The sequence below is a fragment of the Marmota flaviventris genome, chromosome 1, assembly GCF_047511675.1.
Source record: "Marmota flaviventris isolate mMarFla1 chromosome 1, mMarFla1.hap1, whole genome shotgun sequence".
Lineage (NCBI taxonomy): Eukaryota > Metazoa > Chordata > Mammalia > Rodentia > Sciuridae > Marmota > Marmota flaviventris.
In genome coordinates this window covers 164,788,340-164,804,124 of record NC_092498.1, presented here as the reverse complement: position 1 = coordinate 164,804,124, position 15,785 = coordinate 164,788,340, and the positions used below count along the sequence as shown (strand labels likewise).

General features: G+C 53.4%; 1 protein-coding gene across 1 annotated transcript; it reads left to right on the top strand.

Moving 5' to 3' along the window:
* The first annotated feature begins 1,309 nt into the window (after positions 1 to 1,309).
* Sema3g (semaphorin 3G) lies at positions 1,310 to 13,725 on the top strand. Its single transcript, XM_027947846.2, has 16 exons — positions 1,310 to 1,442; positions 3,280 to 3,440; positions 3,559 to 3,621; positions 3,878 to 3,997; positions 4,277 to 4,367; positions 4,480 to 4,596; positions 4,794 to 4,939; positions 5,140 to 5,254; positions 5,365 to 5,434; positions 5,717 to 5,861; positions 6,114 to 6,345; positions 6,440 to 6,531; positions 7,137 to 7,178; positions 8,716 to 8,944; positions 9,229 to 9,365; positions 10,938 to 13,725. The coding sequence occupies exons 1-16, from the start codon at positions 1,346 to 1,348 to the stop codon at positions 11,400 to 11,402; spliced, it is 2,322 nt and encodes a 773-aa protein (XP_027803647.2). The 5' UTR covers positions 1,310 to 1,345; the 3' UTR covers positions 11,403 to 13,725.
* Positions 13,726 to 15,785: the final 2,060 nt, after the last annotated feature.

The window sequence follows — 15,785 nt, the reverse complement described above, 5'->3', positions numbered from 1 at the left end:
TATTTCCTTCCCAGGGATGTGGTGGGAAGAAAGATGGGGGTCGCAGTATCCCTAGTAACTCCAGAAGCGAGAGTGTCCCAGGAAGGAGCAGGGATTTCTCAGCCTGCGGTGTGGCCTGGGTCAGGTCCTTCCCTCTCTGAGTATACATCTCCCCTATACCCACCACCAGGTTTTCTGACCACCACCTGAGGGCTCAGGTCAGCCCATTGGGAGGCCCAACCTGCAGGAATTTCTAGAATCCTCTAACTATGACTCAAGATGAAATCTTAGTGCTCAGGGTCTAGGATTCTGGGGCCTAGAGATCTGGAGTGGGGTTGAGGTGGCAGCTGAGGGGGCCAGGGACAGGAGTTTCTCTGAAACAGGGGACATGGGGAAGTTCCCTCACTTGCCTCAGATTCAGCCTGTTGGTCTTATCTACACTTGGCCCTCTTCCATGGCCCCCCTTCATCAGAGTGAAGGGTAGAGCAAGTGAACTCTGGCAGGATCATATTATGTGGGGCCTATGGGGATCTGGGACGAACCACTGCTGATTCGTTGGGCTCTGGGCCCTGGGTCTCTAAAGGACTGGAGGCCAGAGGGAAGTAGGGCAATGGAGGTTCTCCCTGGCTCCTACCTCAAAGCAAGCCCAATGAGTTGAGATGGGGCCTGGTGGATATGGGGAGGAGGTATGGGGCCTGGAGGCCAAATAGGGACAGGCCTAGATAGGAGATCCTGAGCATTCTTCTCTTGCCAGTCCTAGATCAGTGAAGTGTGGCCAGACCTCAACTGCCTGTCCAGGACATGGAGCCCCTTGGACCGGAAATGACCCCACCCCAGGCAACTTGGGCCCTGCCAGGGGAAATGGGTACCTAGCCAAGGCTTCAGGGGTTGGGCCATTATAACACTTGGGACCTGGGACTAGGGCCAGCTTGTGGGAGTCTCTGCTATGGCACTGGGGAGGCAGGGAACAAAGCAAAGCCCAGCTAGACCCCCACCCAGCCCCTCAACCTCTGTCTCTCATCCCTGACCTCTTCCAGGATATCTCCCTCCTTATCACTTTGCTGGAGCCTGGGGACCTGATTTTGTGAACGTCTATCTCTCTGTACAAACTATCTATACCTTAGCTGGGAAAGAGTGTTCCCGGCATGGAACTGGTCAATCTGACATAAAGGCATGGAGCAGGCCAGCTGAGGTGGAGGAAGAAGCTGCAGGTGGATGGCCAGGCTCCGCCTCCTCCCCTTCTGCCTTGCCCCTCTTCCCGCCCATGACTGGGTGGAGCTGTTGCCTTATAAGTGGCTGGTCTGGTGGCAACAGAGCAAACTACAGCCAGCAGCAGCGGGACCGGAGGGCGGCTCCCGTTTCCAGCATGGCCCCCTTGGCGTGGGCTATATGCTGCTTCCTGGGGGGCCTCCTGATCAGTGGGGGCAGCCCCAGTGTGCCCCGCCTGCGACTCTCCTACCGAGGTACTGGCTAGTGCTCCCCTGTTCCTGTGCATGTCTGCGGGTGCTCCCTGCTCCAGGATACCTCTCCCTCCACCAGCTAGCCGGGGGGGCTGGAGGGGATGGAGCCCCAGGCCCTCCACAACCTTTGGGAAAGGCTTCCTGGGGATGACCCAGGGCAGAGGAGGGAGACATGTCCTGAGGTCCATGACCAGAGAGGAAGTGGGAGAAAGACGCATGGGCATAACCTTGGAGGTGAGGGCTGCTGAGAAGGGAAACAGATGTATGGAGACCCTGACACTCCTCAACAGGGATACTGGCAGGTGGGGAAGCGGAGAGAGGGACTGGGCAGGGGAGAGGGGACACAGGGCAGGTCTGGAGGGTCTGAGCAGACAGTAGGGGAGTGGGCAGCATCCTGTCCCTTTGGTCCTCAAGCCACAGGAGGGGAAGAACTTCCCCCACCTCTTTTCTTTTGTTTGTTTGTTTTTGTACCAGGGATTGAAGGGGGCGGGGGGGGGGGGGCACTTAACCACTGAGCCACACGACAGCCCTTTTTTTTGTTTGTTTTGTTTTTTATCTAGTTACAGGGTCTTGCTGAGTTGCTTAGCGCCTCATTAAGTTGCTGAGGCTGGCTTTGAACTTGTGAGCCTCCTGCCTCAGTCTCCCCAAGCCACTGGGGATTACAGGCTTCCCTGGCCTCTAGCAGCCCATTTCACAAGTTGGCTTCATCATCACCCCTCCATCCAGGAGCCCAGAGGACATTTCAGCCTCCCCTCTGCCATCCTGGGGTGCATTCTTCTATCCCAGCCTAGCTGGCACAGCCTCCTCTGATGACCTGTGGGGGAAACGTCACCAAGATCCAGGATCATGGCAGATTCTTCTTAGGAAAAAGGGGGATGATCACCTTCCACTGGGAATCCCAGTCAGAGTCGGGGAGACACAGGCCTGCTGTGGAGACTGAGGGGGAGACATTGTTTGTCGTGGAGAGTCTGAGGGTGGAAATGATCCTGTTCTAGAGGCTGTAGTTTTGAGAGATCAGGCTACCAGAAAAAGCCCCAACAGGGAGAGTTCCCCAAGGTACTCTCAGCTGAGGAGGGCTTTGTGAAGGAGCCTGTTGAGTTTGGGGATGGATGGAGGCAGGGCTGAGGAAGCTCCTATAGGGAAAACCCGGGTGTTCCGGGCCTTCCCCAGGGTGGCCCATGTCCCCTTCTTACCCCATCCTTCTGCTAGTCCCTTGACAGCCCATCACCTCCAGACCCCAGGGATCTGTACCAGGATTCTAAATTCCTAGGACCACTGTCTCCAGATGCCCCCACTCCATCTCTAGAGCCTGGATGGGCAGAGTCTACAGGGGAGAAAATTCTCTTTGGTCACATCCCTGATCTGGCGGCTGGAACTCCACCTGGCCGTGCCTGGCCTGGCCTGCACCTAGGCCCTTGCCAGGTGTTCCCTCTGTCTGTCCACCTCTCCAACAGCCAGCCTCGCTCACTGCTCACACTCACCCGCCCTTCCTGCAAGCTCTTCTTGCACTTTGCCCAGATTGCTGCTTTAATTTCTGCCAGTGAGGCCATCTTCCCTGGGGACTGGGCAGGGTGCACATGTTATAGAGGGAAGGCGTCAGCCGAAAGATCAAGGGACTATAAAGCTGGGCTGGGCTGGATGGGGGCTCAGAGCCTCCTGTCCCACTTGCCCCCAGGAGCCACATCCCCAAAACCTTCCAGCAGCCCTGTGGATGGGAGCATGTTCCAGATGTGAGTGCTTTTGTGGCTGAATGCACAGCTGGACCCTCCATCTCCATTCCTTGACTGGAACAGTAGGCTGAGAAGCAGGTCCTGACTCCCCTCCCTCTGTTCCCTCCTAGACCTCCTGTCTGCCAACCGCTCTGCCATCTTTCTGGGCCCCCGAGGCTCTCTGGACCTCCAGTCCATGTACCTGGATGAGTACCGGGACCGCCTCTTTCTGGGGGGACGTGATGCCCTTTACTCTCTGCGCCTAGACCAGGCATGGCCAGATCCTCGGGAGGTGAGATGGACTAATGTGGGCGTTGGGGGAAGCTGGGCATCTGCAGGTAGAAGGTCAGATGGGGGAACTGAAGCTGTGAAGTTAGGGGAGTACCTGAGGTCACCAGGCTGTGTTTCAGGTCCTGTGGCCGCCCCAGCCAGGCCAGAGGGAGGAATGTGTTCGAAAGGGAAGAGATCCTCTGGTGAGTGCTATTGGAAGGGATTGTTCCCTAACCCCGTTGGTCCCAGACCCTGACCCCCAGGATAACCTGCAGTCATACTGGGTGCCTCTACTTGGGAAGGGGGTGGTTTTAGGAGCAGATCCTGAGGGCTTTGCGAGGTTTGTGAAGAATGTTACCCCTCCCCATTTCCCTTAGAGCTGCTCAGCCCAGCAGGGCTGAGCCACAGGGCCCAAACAGAGGGTGACCCTTTTGCCTCACCCTTTCTTCTCCCTGCTAGATGGAGTGTGCCAACTTTGTGCGGGTGCTGCAGCCCCACAACCGGACCCACCTGTTGGCATGTGGCACCGGGGCCTTCCAGCCCACTTGTGCCCTCATCACAGTTGGGCATCGTGGGGAGGTGAGTCTGTGTCGGGCCCCATGAGAGACTGGAAAGTGGTGACATTTCCTTTTTGCTGCCTGAACCCTTCCCATTGAGCCTGGGTAGAGACAGAGGGGGTAGGCCCTTGAAAGGCGCCTTTGTCCTCGGGTGATGACCCCATTCAAGAGGCCCTGAATGAAGGCGCCTTCTGCCCACCCCCCACTCTTCAGCCACACGCACTCAAGGGCCATGGCCAGAGTGGGAGACCAATGCTTCTTTCCCAGATGACAACCTTCCCTCCATTTTCCCTACCCATAGCATGTGCTCCACCTGGAGCCCAGCAGTGTGGAAAGTGGACGGGGGAGATGCCCACATGAGCCCAGCCGCCCCTTTGCCAGCACCTTTGTAGGTGGGTGATCCCAGGTCAGGGTGGGGTTAGGGATGGTGGGAGCAGGAAGGGATGGGGCCTGGCTGTTGGGCTTGGCCTTTCACCCCTAATTCTGTTCCCACCCCCTCTCCAGGTGGGGAGCTGTACACAGGCCTCACTGCTGACTTCCTGGGACGCGAGGCCATGATCTTCCGAAGTGGGGGTCCCCGGCCAGCACTGCGTTCTGACTCTGACCAGAACCTTCTGCACGGTGAGGCCTACCGGGACCCGCTCCTGGAACAGGGAGGAGAGGAGGCTCTGGAGCTGGGAGGAGAGGCCACTGAATTCCCTGGAACTCCAGTCTCCAGTGGGGGTCCCCATGCGGCTTCTTGTCCTTTGGGTTCATTCCCCCATCCTACCCTGTGAGCCACCCCCACACACACCAGCATTACCCTGTCACCCTCTCAGAGCCCCGGTTTGTGATGGCCACACGGATCCCTGACAACTCTGACCAGGATAATGATAAGGTGTACTTCTTCTTTTCGGAGACTCTCCCTTCACCCGATGGTGGCCCAGGGCGTGTCACCGTCAGCCGTGTGGGCCGGGTCTGTGTGGTAAGAGCTGTGACGGGGTGGTGAGGTTCAAGACTCCTGCTGCACCCCCCTTCCCAGACCTGCCCCTGCCACAGATGGGGAAACTGAGGCGAGCATAAAGCTGATATCCATACCTTCTCCCAGTAGATGAGGGTGGAGCAGGAGGAGGTGGGGCCCATCCTTATGGGACACAAGATTGACTCTGGCCTCCCATCCCTCAGAATGATGCTGGTGGCCAGAGGGTGCTGGTGAACAAGTGGAGCACCTTCCTCAAAGCCAGGCTGGTCTGCTCTGTGCCCGGCCCTGGCGGTGCTGAGACCCACTTTGACCAGCTAGGTAAGGGCGTGGCCTGGCAGGCCTTTATTCTGGGAGCGGGGAGGGCTCAGAGCTGGTGAGTGAGGGCATTGGCAATGGCCATGATGCCTGTGTGCCCTTCTGTGTTCCAGAGGACGTGTTCCTGCTGTGGCCCAAGGCAGGGAGAAGCCTGGAGGTGTATGCGCTCTTCAGCACCGTCAGGTGGGCAGCCTCCCCGGACCCCATCATCCCTGGCCCCTGCCCTTCAGCCCCTCTGCTGAATCTCTGCTTTCATACCCCAGTCTTGCTATGGGTTCCTGTCTTTGTCCCTGATTCTGTGACTCTGTATTCTGTCTCCCTCTTTTTGCTTTTGCCTTAGTGTCCTTGTGTTTCAGTTTCTACTTTCAGCAAACTCTGTTGCCCTCTGTCCTTCCGTTGGAGCAAGCCTATCTTCCTACCCATGACAGCTACCTTGGCCTGACTGTCCCTGTCTCTCCTCGGCAGCGCCGTGTTCCAGGGCTTTGCCGTCTGTGTGTATCACATGGCAGATATATGGGAGGTCTTCAATGGGCCTTTTGCCCACCGTGATGGTCCTCAGCACCAATGGGGGCCCTATGGGGGAAAGGTGCCCTTCCCCCGCCCTGGTGTGGTGAGTATCTACTGGCAAAAGAGGCCTGAGCAGCTGCCAGGAGGGACTCTTCTTGGAACAGCACTGAGGCCACGTGCATCCCATGGCAGGGCTGGGGTGGCACTCCAGAGGGCCTGGGCTGAAGGGGCAAGGTGTGGTGGGATAGGAGAACCTCTCCAACCCAAGAGCAGCCCCTAGGTGTTGGGGGAGCAGGCTGGGAAGAGAGGTGTGCATCTCAGGGTACTTCAGGGCTCCTTTTGCTGTTGCCTGCAGTGCCCCAGCAAGATGACTGCACAGCCAGGACGACCCTTTGGCAGCACCAAGGACTACCCAGATGAGGTGCTGCAGTTTGCCCGTGCCCACCCACTCATGTTCTGGCCTGTACGGCCTCGGCGTGGCCGCCCTGTCCTCATCAAGACTAATCTGGCCCAGCGGCTGAGCCAGATCGTGGTGGACCGTGTGGAGGCAGAAGATGGGACCTATGATGTCATCTTCCTAGGGACGGGTAGGAGGGCTGAATCCAAGTGGCCAGGCTGGGGAGGTGTGTGACGGCCCAGCTGCTCTTTCCTTGCCTATTGATGACTCTTCTGCTGCCCCAGACTCAGGCTCTGTGCTCAAACTCATCGTCCTCCAGACAGGAGGTTCAGAGGAGCCCGAGGAAGTGGTTCTGGAGGAGCTCCAGGTGTTTAAGGTGAGCAGAGGGCATTTCCCATCCCTGGGTCTGGGACTGGCTATAGGGAAGCCAGAGGGAGCCTGGGGGAGGAGCAGAACATACTGGCACACTGCTACAGAGGCCTGGTTGATGCTTCAGAATGACTGGGGGACCTGCCGCTGCAGTCTGTGGACTGAAAGTACCTTGGGTTCCCCAGGGAGGTTTGGCCACAGTGAGCACCCTTGACAAAGCCCTACTGGGCTCAAGTCACAGTGAGGAAGTGGCTGAGATTCCAAGTCCCCAAGGGTTCTGTTAACCCCTCTGTAGATTCAGACAGGGCACCGTCTGTGTTTGGGGAACTATTGTGCCTGCTGACATGAGATGTGTGATTTGTAACAGCTGCCTTATTGCTGGGTAACAGGGCCATGGGAGTGGACACTGGAACTCTGAGCTTTTAGCCAACCCTCCCACTTGGAGGCCAGCTGGGATAAGGGGCCTTTTTGTAACCCAATGTCTAGAAAAGACTGTCCAGCTTCAGTTGCTAAGGGGTGCACCGATTGGGCTGGCGTTGGAAACTAAAATGTGGAATGCGGGGGAAGTTCTCGTTACGCTATGCCCATGCTGACAGCCTATTCCTTCCCCAGGTGCCAACACCCATCACTGAAATGGAGATCTCTGTCAAAAGGGTAAGGGCAGCTGCCTGACTCCTCATGTGTTCCCTGTCCCCTGCCCTGGCTGCAGCCTCCTTGAGAACTACCCTAGTCTGCTGGAGAATGGTGCCAGGCAAGCCTGATTAGGCTCTGCAACAAGGGCTGTGTCCAGTTGGGTGCTGGGTTTCACATGCATGAAGCTGTGGACAATGACAGGTGCCAAGGTCGTGTTCAGATAGGGAGAGATCTACAAAGGCCAGTTCTTAAGGGAGTTGATACTTGCTCGGAAACAAAATCTGGAATTTTTTTTTCTTTTTGGTAGTGGGGATTGAACACTTTACCACTGAGCTATACCCTATCCTTATTTATTTATTTATTTATTTTTAAAGTGTGGGTGGGGCTAATGGCCATTTTATTTATTTATATTTATTTATTGCAATCTGGGGATTGAACCCAGGGCCTTGCACACACTTAGGAAAGTTCTTTAACCACTGAGCTACACCCTCACCCTACCCCCTTTTTATTTTTTACATTATTATTATTATTATTATTATTAGGTACTGGGGATTGAATCCAGGGGTACTTTACCACTGACTAAATCCCCAGCCCTTTTTATTATTTTTTTAAAAATTTTGAGATAGGGTCTCACTAAGCTGCTTAGGGTCTTGCTAAATTGTTGAGATTGGCCTCAAACTTGTGATCCTTTTGCTTCAGCCTCCAGAGTCACTGAAATTACAGGTGTTTACCACCATGTCTGGCCTGTTTTCATTTTTAAAATTTTTTAGTTTTTTTGGTACTGGAGATTAAACCCAGAGGCATTCAACCACGGAGCCCTACCCTCAGCCCTTTTTATTTTTTTGAGACAGAGTCTCGCTAAATTGCTTAAGACCTAAGTTGCTGAGGTTGTCTTTGGACTTGCGATACTCCTGCCTTAGCCTTCCAATCGCTGGGATTACAGGCATGTGCCATTGTGCTTGGCCCCTTTTTAAAAATTTTATTTTGAGATAAGGTCTTGCTAAATTGCCCAGGCTGGCCTCAGCCACCCGACTTGCTGGGATTACAGGCATACACCACCACACCTGGCAAGGGAACCATATTTTAGAGGCCTGATATATGTCCTTTTGCAAGTGGCAAATACCATGTATGCCCCAGTTTACCTCTTGGTGAATCCCAACTGTCTTTTGTGTGTGTGGTACTGGGGATTGTACCCAGGGCCTTGTGCATGCTCTACCACTGAGCCTTAAATCCCAACTTTTATACTGGGATTGCTTACAGCAAGGTGCACCTCTGAAATCAGAGGTCAGTAAGAAAAGGCCAGTGGGGTACAGGATAAAGGTCAGTAGCAGGGATGGCCTGGAGAAGTCCCTTAGAGAAAAGACCCCAGACCTGCCCCATCCACTCTATATAGAGCAGGTAGATGACAAACATCTTTATTTCTGTGAATAAATCCAAGAGGTTCTGGAAGACTTCCTGAAAATGGTAGGGGTCTCAGGAAACTCAAGGGAAATGAGAGTCTGGATGCTCCTTAATTAAGCCCAGGCTCACCATGGGCTCTGCCTGTGTCTCTCCCCAGCAAATGCTGTATGTGGGCTCTCAGCTGGGCGTGGCTCAGCTGCGACTGCACCAGTGTGAGACCTATGGAAGTGCTTGTGCTGAGTGCTGCCTGGCCCGAGACCCATACTGTGCCTGGGATGGTACCTCCTGTACCCGCTACCGCCCCAGCCCTGGCAAGCGTCGGTTCCGCCGACAGGACATCCGGCATGGCAACCCTGCCCTACAATGCTTGGGTCACGGCCAGAATGGTGAGTGGCAGTGGGTATGGGCGCCCTAACAGGGCTCCTACCCATCCTGTGGTCTGGGCTCTATTCCTGTGAAGTGTGACCTCAGACTGGTCCTGTTGTGACAGTCCTCAGTTTCCTATTTATGCAGCTCTAGTCAGCTCATGTGTGCGGGGTACAGTGACTGGCTTGGGGTTCAATGGATGCCTAGGTCTTTATCATACTGGTGGGATGCAGGAATCAGTTGGTGGCCCTGGGGGCCTGGGTTCCATAGTTCCCATGTTAAGCCAGCTTGGTCCTCCATGCAGAGGAAGCTTCAGGACTGGTGACCACCAGGATCTATGGCACAGAGCACAATAGCACCTTCCTGGAGTGCCTGCCCAAGTCTCCCCAGGCTGCTGTGCGCTGGTTCTTGCAGAGGCCAGAGGATGAGGGAGCTGACCAGGTGAGTGAAGACCCTGCCTCCAAACCCTACCTCCCTACCTGAATCCCAAACCCTGAGCCCTAGGAAGGGTTTTTGGTGGTAATCTGCTAAGATCAACGAAGAAAAGTGTGTTAGGCCCCTACAGTACCTAGGAGGAAGTACCCCTATTTCTGTCTCTGGGAATCTAGGACATATATAGCTGGAACTCCCCCAGTCTAAGAGGTGGGTAGCAGAGAGGGAAGAGGGGTCTGGTGTGGTCTGGAAGTCCCCTGTGTTTGCACATATGGCTCAGCTTTGAAGAAATCTCTTCCCCAGGGGTTCTCAGTCCTCCTTTGCCTTAGGCTTGGGTACCTCCCTGACTACTGGACCTTGCCACCTCCCTCCATTTCTGGTCCTACACTTCCTCCTGGGAGACCAGCTATATGGCCAGGCCCTTTCCTCCCCCATGGGAAAGGTCTCTGTCAACTCTTGGAGATGGCTTCAGTCTGGGGCCTAAGGCTGAGGAGGGGTGGGCAGGGTGAGGAACCAACCATTCTCCCACAGGAAAGAGGAGGGGAGAGGGGGTTGGTTATAGGAGGGACTGTCCCTCCAGCTTGGGAACTGGGGGAGGCCAGCCTTGGGCCAGCTGTTGGGTTGGGCACTAAGGAGACTCCCTGGGGTTGGGGGCGGGACAACAAGATGAAGTTACACAACACTAACCACCCAGGCAGTGCATCCTCAGCCCAGATGTACAGACTAAAGCCCGAACAGGATTCAGAAAGATGGTTTGGGACCGGAGCTGCATTCCCACCTCTTACACTGAAGTGGGCACCCCAGGCTGGGGCTGTCAGCTTAGTGCTGTGGCAGGAGAAAACAGGAAAAATTAAGACAGGGAAGGCCCAGTGTGCTCTGTGTGTGTGTGTGTGTGTGTGTGTGTGTGTGTGTATGTACATGTGGAGAGGAAGAAGTTTTCCTTGCCCCAGAGTAAAAGCTCAGAAGTACGCTTGTAAGCTGGCACAGTGGCCATGCCTATAATCCCAGCAGCTCAGGAGGCTGAGGCAAGAGGATTGTGTGTTCAAAGCCGGCCTCAGCAACTTAGTAAAGTCCTAAGCAACTCCATAAGACCCTGTCTCTAAATAAAATACAAAAAAGGGCTGGGGATGTGGCTTAGTTGTTAAGTGCACCTGGGTTCAATTCCTGGTACCAAAATAAATAAATAAATAAATTTTTTTTAAAAGAAAAAAGAAAAATATCTCTCTAGCCTGTCTGCTTCCTGTGTATGTGTGCAAGGGCTCTTCAAGGCCAAGTTTGATACCTGGGTCTCTGATTTGGGGAGACACCAGCCATTCATATTATTGAAACAAACAAACAAAACCCTTTGCAGGCTCTTTCCTGGACCATAGGAAGGTAAGGCCCTGCCCTCAATTAACTTGTAGTCTAGAGGCCAACCTGCCAACCTGCTGGTCCCCTTCTGGACAGGGAAGATAATGGGCAAGGGGAAGGACATACACACTGGGCCCTCAAGATGGAGAAGTAGGGGGCGAAGAAGCTGACAGTACCCATCCTGCCCCACACTGTGCTCATGTCCCCTGTGCCTTCCCACTTGCCTGGCAGGTAAAGACAGATGAGCGGGTCCTGCAAATGGAGCAGGGGCTGCTGTTCCGCAGGCTCAGTCGCCTCGATGCCGGTACCTACACCTGCACAACGCTAGAGCATGGCTTCTCCCAGACTGTGGTCCGTCTGACTCTGGAGGTGATTGCCGCTACTCAGCTGGACAGTCTGTTCCCTCGGAAGCCAACACTGGAGGAGCCCCCTGCCAGGGGAGGCCTGGCCTCTACCCTACCCAAGGCTTGGTATAAGGACATTCTGCAGCTCACTGGCTTCGCTAACCTGCCCCGGGTGGATGAGTACTGTGAGCGTGTGTGGTGTCCAGGCACTGGGGAGCGCTCAGGCTCCTTCCGGAGCCGGGGGAAGCAGGCCAAAGGCAAGAGCTGGGCAGGTCTGGAGTTGGGCAAGAAAGTGAAGAGCCGGATGCAGGTTGAGCGCAACCGAACGCCACGGGAGGTGGAAACCACGTAGACATGGAAGGGGTGGTCAGGTTAGGCCAGGGAACCCAGCAGCAACCCCCAGAATCTCCTACCTACCCAGCTAGGGCAAGGGGCGCCAGGATGCCTGACTGCCTCTTAGAGATGAGAATCTCTGCTACCCATAGGAAGGACTGGGGGCCTGAGGGAGGGGCCCCGTGCCTGAGGCCTGTTCCCTGCCCTTCTTTATGCGCTCATTCTCAGGCTGGAGCTGGCACCCTTTGGCCCCTGGCAGCCCCAAGGGGCCTGCCATTTGTTCTCAGAGATGGCCTGGCTTCCGGAATACATTTCCGGGTATGCCCAGAGGCAAGAGGGTTGGGTGGTTCTTTCCCCAGCCTTCAGAACAATGGCTATTCTGAGTGACCCTCAAAGTGGGTGGCTCTAGGAGATATCTGGGCAGAGGCCCTCAGGCATCTAGAAGAGAATAGAAGTGGCCTCTTCTTTGCTTGACCTAGCATCTGTTAGGAAGAGCCTACCCTGACCAGGTTGGGGAGGGCAAGTGGAGGTGTTGAGGAGTTGGAGCAGCAGTACCTTACCCTCTTCATGCCCTGATGTCTTGGTATTTCCCTGCCACTGCCCACGACCTCTCCTGTATCTCAGAATTATAGAGGTGTGGATTTCTGAGACCTAGGGGTGGTCAAGGTCTTAGGCCTCACTTTATAAATTGGGGAGAGGGTTCTCACAGTGTGACCTTCTTTCTTTAGGCCCGGAAGTGTTATGCCAGGTTTCTGGCTGGAATGGCCACATCTCCTGATGGGATTCCCCTTCCTCGCCATCAGGGTCCCATGATGAGGATCAGGGAGAAGGAAATGTTAGTCCTCATCTCTGGATTAGAGATGAGAAAGAGGAGTTGGGGATGGGAGGAGTGGGCTGTCTTTCCCAGGGCAATACAGAAGGGTAGGAATGTAGAGTCTTTGCAAGCTACAGCCTGAAGTCAGGATTGGGGTCAGGGCTTTGGCCAGAGCCACAGAAAATTGACAGGTTATCAAGATGGAGAGAGAAAGACCATAGGATGGGATGTGGACCCAGGCCCAGGTGTCCTCAAGGACTCAAGATGGCATCAATTAATTCAGAAGCCATATTGGGAAGGTCAGATGTTCCCTAAAAATCTCTATTTTCTGCTAAGTAAGGGTTATTTTACAAGTCTTTTTTAAAATTATTTTTGGTGCTAGGGATGAACACAGGGCTTTGTGAGTGAGCTAGGCAAGTGCTCTACCACTGAGCTACATCCCCAGCCCTCTTTTTTTTTTTTTCCTTTAAGAAGAGAGAATAGCTGCTAAGAACTGTAAGTCCTTCTGGTTCTTGGGGATGAGGCTCAGATGGCAAGGTTACATTTTGCTTGGGCATGTAGGGGAGTTGTTTTTGCCATCAGCAGTTTCTTAGTCTGGGGAGCACAAAGGAGGAGGAGGAGGATAACTAAATGAAAAGTTGTTCCCAGCCTGCACATGAACAAGTTAGTGACGCACAAAACTAACAAGAGACAAGGGCATCAGCTCTGAGATTCCTTCCTTCCAAAAACCAAGATGAAGAAACAAAGGAGGAAAAAGAAACAGCAAATTAGGCTTCCTGCCCCACTGCAACTCAATCCTGAAGGGCATTGGGTTTTCTCTCCCTCACCCTCACACCACCAGAGTATGGGAATCTGAAACAGCCCCCACCCCTTCCCTTTGATTATATGGCAAGTGTACTAGAAGCACTGAGGTTAATCTAACAACATCTTGAGAATCCTTTCTGCCTGGGGTGCTGTCTTGCTATATGAGCAGGTAAAAACAGAGAGGGGATGGTGGAAGAAAGAAGGAAGAGGAGACAGAGATGAAAGAGGTGGAGGAGAGAGTGCAGATCTCGGGGAGGTGGGGGGAGGGGGGTCAGAGCTGCAGCCGGCTCTGCCCTCTATCCCTGGGAAGCCAGAAAGAGACAAACAGGCTCTCAGTGGCTGGGCTTAGGCTTGGTAAGCTCCAAGCCAGGTCCTCTGGGGAAGTGACTCTGGAAAACGGAGGGAGCATTGTATATCTGTATTTGGGAAAATATGGACAGCTTCTACCAATTGCCCCCCTTCCATGGTACTGTGTTGTTAATACCTGGAAATGCCCTCTATGTATGAATTCTATTTTTGTGTTCTTATGTTGAGATGGGCCTTGTGGTTTCTCTGTCTTTGGAGCATACTTCTTGTATTGTTATTTTTATTGTTGTGGCAGCCCTGAGTTCTAGTGAGGAAAGCAAGAGCCTCCCAGGAAAGGGATGAAGTTAATATTTATATCACATAATTATATTGTTATTATATCTGTATATTTCTGTACTAAATTGATTGATGCATCTGCCACTCTACCTCTTCCTCGAGGGAAAAGGTCCCCATAACCTTGGGTGGTATTTTCTAGCAGAGAGGGAGATGGGTAGTAGGGGAAGGAAGGAGCCAGAGGACTTTGTCTATAAAGCTGGGATTGCTCATTAAATTAGGAAAAGTCCTGACCTGAGGTCTTGTAAAATTTGACCTTCTTGGAACTTCAGGAGGATCTTGGGGGGGAGAGGGGGGAGAAAGGCTGGCAAAGGTCAGCCAGGCACGTAGGCAGTTCTGCTACTTTTTCACAACACTTGACATTTGTAATAGCTATACTTGGCCTGGTGCCGCCTTCATCCCAAGTCACATACCAATGTATATTAAGGCCACCAAATTCATGCCTGGGCTGGGCTGGGCTGGGCTGGGCTGTGGGGGCCATAGCTCCTGGGGAGGAGGAGAGGCCCTAAGAGTCTGACCTATTGGGCACACTGCAGAAGACTCTCTGACCATGGTCCCTGTTCCCCCAGTGACATTATGCCCCTTATCCGACTCCACTAGTGCTGGGAATAGGTGAAAAACCACGGAAGCACTTCAAAGATAAGAGAGATATCACCCTATCTTTCTAGGGAGATGGCCCTGGGCCCCTCTATTTTTGCTATAGTCTAGGAGGCTCAACAGAAGACTCAGTCATGGGTCCCAACTTGCACTTGGGCCCTGGAGCCTGGCCTCCTATCCCTCCAAAATACTGAGGCCTGACAGGATCTGAAGTCTTGTTTCCCCTCCTGAGCTATCGCCCACAGACTGAGAGGCATCATCAGAGTACCCACTTGGTGTTGGCCTGGCATCAGAGTACCCACTTGGTGCTGGCCTGGCAGGATGTGCAAACGAGACCCCCACTGCCCCATCTCTCATCAAGCGCTGCTCTTCCTGGGGCAGCTGAGTACCTCTCCTCCCAGGCATCATTACCACCTATTCTCTGAAGACCCCTCGGCCCAGACTTCTCCCTGGTTCTCAGTCCCCCTTCTGCCTCTGTCTTGACTCTTATTTCCTGCTTCAGCAATTTTACCCTCTCTCTATCTTCCTCTTGCACATTTTTCCTCTAAGTCTGGTACTTCCCCTGGTTGGTGGGCCTCTGTTTCATGATTTCCCAAACAGGTTTAGAGCTGGAAAGAGACTTAGACAAAAAGACTAGTTAAACATTTCCCAAATGGTGTCCTATGAAAGGGTAACCCCAGGAGATTCTCTATGATCTCATGGTCTTCAAGGTCAAATTAGAGGAATTCTGCCTCCTTGGCCTCCACAAAGCTGTATACTGCCTGCCTCATGAAAGCACCGAGAAATCCTGTGCCGGTCTGCAATTATTGTGTACCTACTATATGTTCTATGATTCTCCAAAACTTGACTCTTTCTTTCTTTCTTTCTTTCTTTCTTTCTTTGCTAACATCTCATACTTCTAATGTTCTGAAGAGCATACTTTGGAAAAGCGCTGATTAGTTAATTCCTTCCCTTTACATGTGAGATTAATTTGTTAATCTCTGCCCCCCAAGCCTGTAAACTCTAGAGGCGCAGACCTCCCAGATTTCAATCATGTTTTTGTTTCCTATGGTTTTCATCAGAGTAGAACCTGCCACCTCAGGGACAGTGCTGCCAAGCTACCAGTCTGCCAACACTTATAATTGATTCTGTCTCCTACACCCATCCTCCCACACCCAGCCTGCATTCCCAACCTAACTTCCAGCCCCTCCTGTGTTTGGCATGGTCCTTTGAGGGCATGGCCAAGATTCATCCCAAGCCTGTGGTTGTCCTGCAATTCAACAGAGAAATTTCTCAGGAAAGTTGGGGGAAGGGAAGGGTCAGAATAAGGGAGAAAAACATCCTTTTTGTTTTCTCAAATGGTGTCTTGCTTCCCTTTCATTTAGCTAAGCTTGAGGTCAAGTCTTAGATACTCCTAAAATTGGAAAGGGGGGCACATAGAGGCCACTAGGATCCTGAATTGTCTCTCGCCAGGCTGCCCTCTAGGCCTGGAGGGGCTCATATACCTCTCCCAGTCAGCAAACTGAGGCTTCTCTGGCCAGCCACATCATATTCTCAGTGCTAGGAGAA